General features: G+C 37.8%; 1 protein-coding gene across 2 annotated transcripts in view; it reads right to left on the bottom strand.

Annotated features, from left to right (window-relative positions):
• Positions 1-376: 376 nt before the first annotated feature.
• LOC106868612 (janus kinase and microtubule-interacting protein 3) overlaps positions 377-4,615 on the bottom strand; it is a 37,337-nt gene continuing 33,098 nt past the window's right edge. For both annotated transcript variants that reach the window (XM_052972872.1, XM_052972873.1), the window contains exon 2: positions 377-2,875. In XM_052972872.1, the coding sequence (XP_052828832.1) occupies positions 1,048-1,716 (669 nt within the window). In that variant the 5' untranslated portion in view covers positions 1,717-2,875 and the 3' untranslated portion in view covers positions 377-1,047. The remainder of the gene's footprint in view (positions 2,876-4,615) is intronic.

Raw genomic sequence — 4,615 nt, forward strand, 5'->3', positions numbered from 1 at the left:
TGAATGTGTATGCATGTGTATGTGTGTGTGTGTGTGTGTGTGTATAAAAATAAACCTAAATAAACATATCTATGTTTATCATTTCTTTATCTTGGCTTCGAGTCAAAGCTTTCCTCAACTGGAACGATGTCAGTAGACCATCTCCACAGATAGAGAACCCAGAATATTGAGATGAGAACATGCTATTACAGGATAAAGGAACATTCATACTCTAACCCTCGGTACAGAGTACACTTCAGACCTTCACCACTAACATGTGTGTGTGTGTGTGTGTGTGTGTGTGTGTGTGTGTGTGTGTGTGTGTGAATATGTATTTGAACTTGTAATAAGTTTGTATCTAAATGCATCATTGCCAAGTGCTGCCACCTTGTGTTTTATTTACAGTGAGCCACTGAATGGTGCAGCCAGTCATTGAACAGGAATATCATAAGAGGAGCCTGTCTCTCATGTCAGTTTGCAGCGTTTGTCTTTCCGGGCTCTGTGGCTGAAGAGGAGATGACCTGTGGAATGCGTGAATCCCACAGTCTGGTCAGGGGCCATTCTGAAGTGACTCACTGTAGTTAACCCCTATTTGTCTACAGCAAGAAATTTTCTCCATCACAAAATACATTGAACGGTTTTCCTATGGGTTCAAATATGCCTGAAGCATATTTGAATTGATAACAAGTTTGTAAACACACACACACACACACATGATGTGATTTTGTTTAGACATAGCAATACTAATAATAGCACTCCACTTTGAACCACAAGTAAATAATTGCATGTGCTACATTACACAAACTTGTATAATTTTGTGTGGTTGAAGAAAATGTAAAGAATGGTACCTTACTGAACATTTAGCAAACTCAGCCATCATACATAATACGTAGAAAATGAGTAAGAATATGTCAAAAGGCTCATGGCACAGAGAATTACGGCTCAGATAAAGCTATATATATATATATAGGTCAACTGATGAGATCCAGAGATGCTTAGTATGGAAAAGACTTTGTAGTGCTCAAATGATTTGAACTTGGACAAAAACATTGAAAGACATGAAATAAATCATGAGAAATTTTTACTTACCATGTGGCGTATCTCCATGTGGGCTTCTCTTCGAACCCTTACCAGTTCCGATTCATAACTGCTGCACAGTTTCTTCAGATTTTCACTGTGGTGCTTCTCAATGACTGTTGCCTGCGACAGGGACTCTTCCAGCTGTCGTTTCGTACTCCTTAATTCACTAAGTTCATCCAAGAGCTTTACATTAATCGGATCGTTATTCGTCTTCTGGTTGGTCTGAGACAACAGCTTGTTCAACATCTTCTCCTTCACGTCCAGTTCCTGTCGTAGTTTTGTCATTTCTGTGTCTTTCACTTTCAGGCATTTGTTTTTCTCCAACTCTAGTTTCTGGCTAATTGTCTCGCGTAAACTTTCTATCTCTTTGATTTTCTCTTCGTGGAATTTCTTCTTCAGTTCTATGATCGTTGCCAATGCCTTCTTCTGTTCCTGTTCCCGTACATTCTTAATGTCAAGAACTTTCTGCCGGTGGGCTTGCTTCAGGTTGCCCTTCTCCGCTTCTAGCTGGTTACGCAACTTGGTGACATGCGATCGTAGTTCATCATTGATGAATCTGAGGTTGCCAACACTTGAAGAAATGTTCAGACTCTCAGTTCTGGACCTGGCTGGAGATTTTGGCTCAACAGGAATGGTTTCTGGGGCTGGACTAGTCATTTTGTCAGATAATGGATAGACAGATAAGAAAATAGATGTCAGGGGGTTTATAGACAGGATAAAAGGTTATTTAATACAATCACCCACTTTTGAGAAGCAGTGATACTTTATCTTGATATTTCAATGAAAATGTATATAAGAAATGCCAAAGAATCTATCAAAATATATATATACAGCTATCTAACTGTATATAAACTATATTTGAACCAGCAAATATACAGCTCTGTTGAAAAAAAATACAAATTAAAATATATCAAATGTATAAAACAATCATTTTCTATTTCGTCTTTTTTTTTTGTTATAATTTTAGTTTTTGACTCATAAACTGGTCAGTCTTGGGAAAAGATTTGAGACAAATTCATAAAACAGTCAGTTTTGTAAAAATACATGTGAATACAGGAATCTGTACGATATAATACACATATATATATGGCTGTATGTATGTAAATTAAGATATATATATATATATGTAATATGTATATATATGTATTATACAAATGTATGAGTATAAATATATATTAGTTCTTTATATATGAAAAACATCAAAACATTTTTTGCATTATTTTAGCAAATGGAGTTAGAAATAGATTTTGTTTTCCCTTTTGAAGGGAGTGTTAATGTTTGGCGCCCATTAGTATAGCTACTCACAATGTCGGTCACCAATGACATCTTTCCTTTAAATAATTGCATCATAAAACAGAATAGAATGTAGCTGAGTTTTAAAAAAAGAACACGGGAGCTTCCATTGATCCTTGTTATTCTCTGACAATACAAACATCAAAATATTTTAGAAGGAAACGGAGAAAACTGAGATCCAAAATATGACCAAATTAGATACATCTGCCAATGATCCATCCCTGCTTTTAAAATGACAACAGATATAAGTCTTCTGTAATTCTTTTAGCTTTCATAATTGCTTTAATGTTAGTTGGCAACAAGAACATGAGTGACCTTGATAACGGTTATTTAAATGTTTGTGAGGTTACTGTGAATTTAATGCCTGTTAATGGGAACCAATCGGCTCATCGTGTTGTAAATATGTCTTCTTGATGTTGATATTGTTGTGGATGAATTTATGTCACATATGTTCACTTTTTGCTGCTGACAAAACTGATTTCATCTTTGTTACCATTTATGGCGATTATAGTCCAATGCTGACCTGGAAATAGAAGAAAGAAGTATTACAAAAATTCATCTTACAAAATATTATTGAAATGGTAGAAAAGTGGTGAGCTGGTGGAATTGGTAGCACACTGGACGAAATGCTTAGGGGTATTTCGCCTGTTGCTACATTCTGGGTTTAAATTCCGCCGAGGTCAACTTAGCCTTTCATTCTTTCGGGGTCGATAAATTAAGTACCAGTGAAACACTGGGGTCAATGATATCGACTAGTCCCCTCCCACCGAATTTCAGGCCTCGTGCCTATAATAGAAAGGATTATTACTATTGCTATTATTATCATTATTAATTAGCTTAAAAGTTGCACTCTAAGCAGACTTTTAAGCTAGCTCCTGTGGAGGGCTAATTGGGTCTGTGACCCCAAACTAAAGAGAGCTAAATAGCATGACTATAGTACGTCTATAATGACTATATGCCCCAAAGGATGTTTGATCAGAAGTTTAGAACAGATGAGAATTATTTCTGTAATGCAATCATTCTACTGTTCCAGTCCCAAGTTGAATCCCAACTGTTGGCCAATTTGTTCCAAGAACAAGCTAAAGGAGAAGTTCCATACTTCTGTTTTACAAAGAGTGGAAGTTTGGTTTTCAGTGAGCCCTCAAAGGATAAACTTATGGAGGTTCTGGTTGATTAAGGGCCTGTGTGTTGTTCACCAAACAGGGATTATTATATGGAAGTATATTGAAAACCAAGGGCAAGGCAAAACACCAAGAAAAGATAATGCAGCATAGATTTGCATATAAGATCATAGCGCAATTCATAGGCCTACGCATTACTACGGTAACAGGGTGAGGCATTAGCAGGGACATTGATTTTTGACCTGTTGACAACTTTGAAGTGCAAATATGGGTTGTCTGTAAGTAGAGGGATCACAAGAGATAACATATGGCTTGAGACTTGCAAATCACAATGGCTTCTGGAAACTACAGAGCAATTCTGGAACTGTGCCTCCCCATCAGTATAGAAGCCACAGCAATGAGACTGGTGCTCCAGCTGTCAAACTTCTTGGCAGTAAGAGCCATCTGAGGTGGGAGCGGGTTGCCACAAGTCTGCTTTTTTTTTTCTGTTCTTTGTGTGAATGGGAGCTTGGGGGGCAAAAAAGGAAAAGCCTCTTCTCCCTCTTCCTCTTCCCCATCACCATCATGATGTTGCAGTGGTGCAGTTATAAAGTGGGGGTGCAATATACTTTAAATAATACAGTGGATTTGCCTCTGTATGCCACCATCACCACCATCATCATCGTCATCAATAACAAAGCCACCACCACAAGTCCTATCATCATCTCCACCACCACCACCACCATACTACAGCACAACACTACACCACTGTGCTAGTATTTATATAAAAGTCTTATTTATAATATTGGTAACCTTGCGGGGCAACTTATATAGAAACACTGGTTTATGTTTATATCTGTCTGTCAGTCCGTCAGTATATTTGTCTGCCTGTCTGCGTGTATGGCTGTTGGTGCAGACTCTGGGTTATTTATCTGTCTGTCTGTCAGTCTGTCAGTCAGTCACTTTCTCTCTCTCTCTCTCTCTCTCTCTTTCTCTCTCTCTCTTTCTGTTTCCTTCTTTATTTCACTTCCTTTGCTTAACTTTTCCTTTCCATCTCTTTTATTATTTGTTCTAATTCACTCCCTCGCTCCTCTCCACTCTCCTCTACACCAGAGACAGTTTATAAACACACACACACACACACACATGCACACACACACACA

Source organism: Octopus bimaculoides, chromosome 14 (assembly GCF_001194135.2).
Source record: "Octopus bimaculoides isolate UCB-OBI-ISO-001 chromosome 14, ASM119413v2, whole genome shotgun sequence".
Taxonomy (NCBI): domain Eukaryota; kingdom Metazoa; phylum Mollusca; class Cephalopoda; order Octopoda; family Octopodidae; genus Octopus; species Octopus bimaculoides.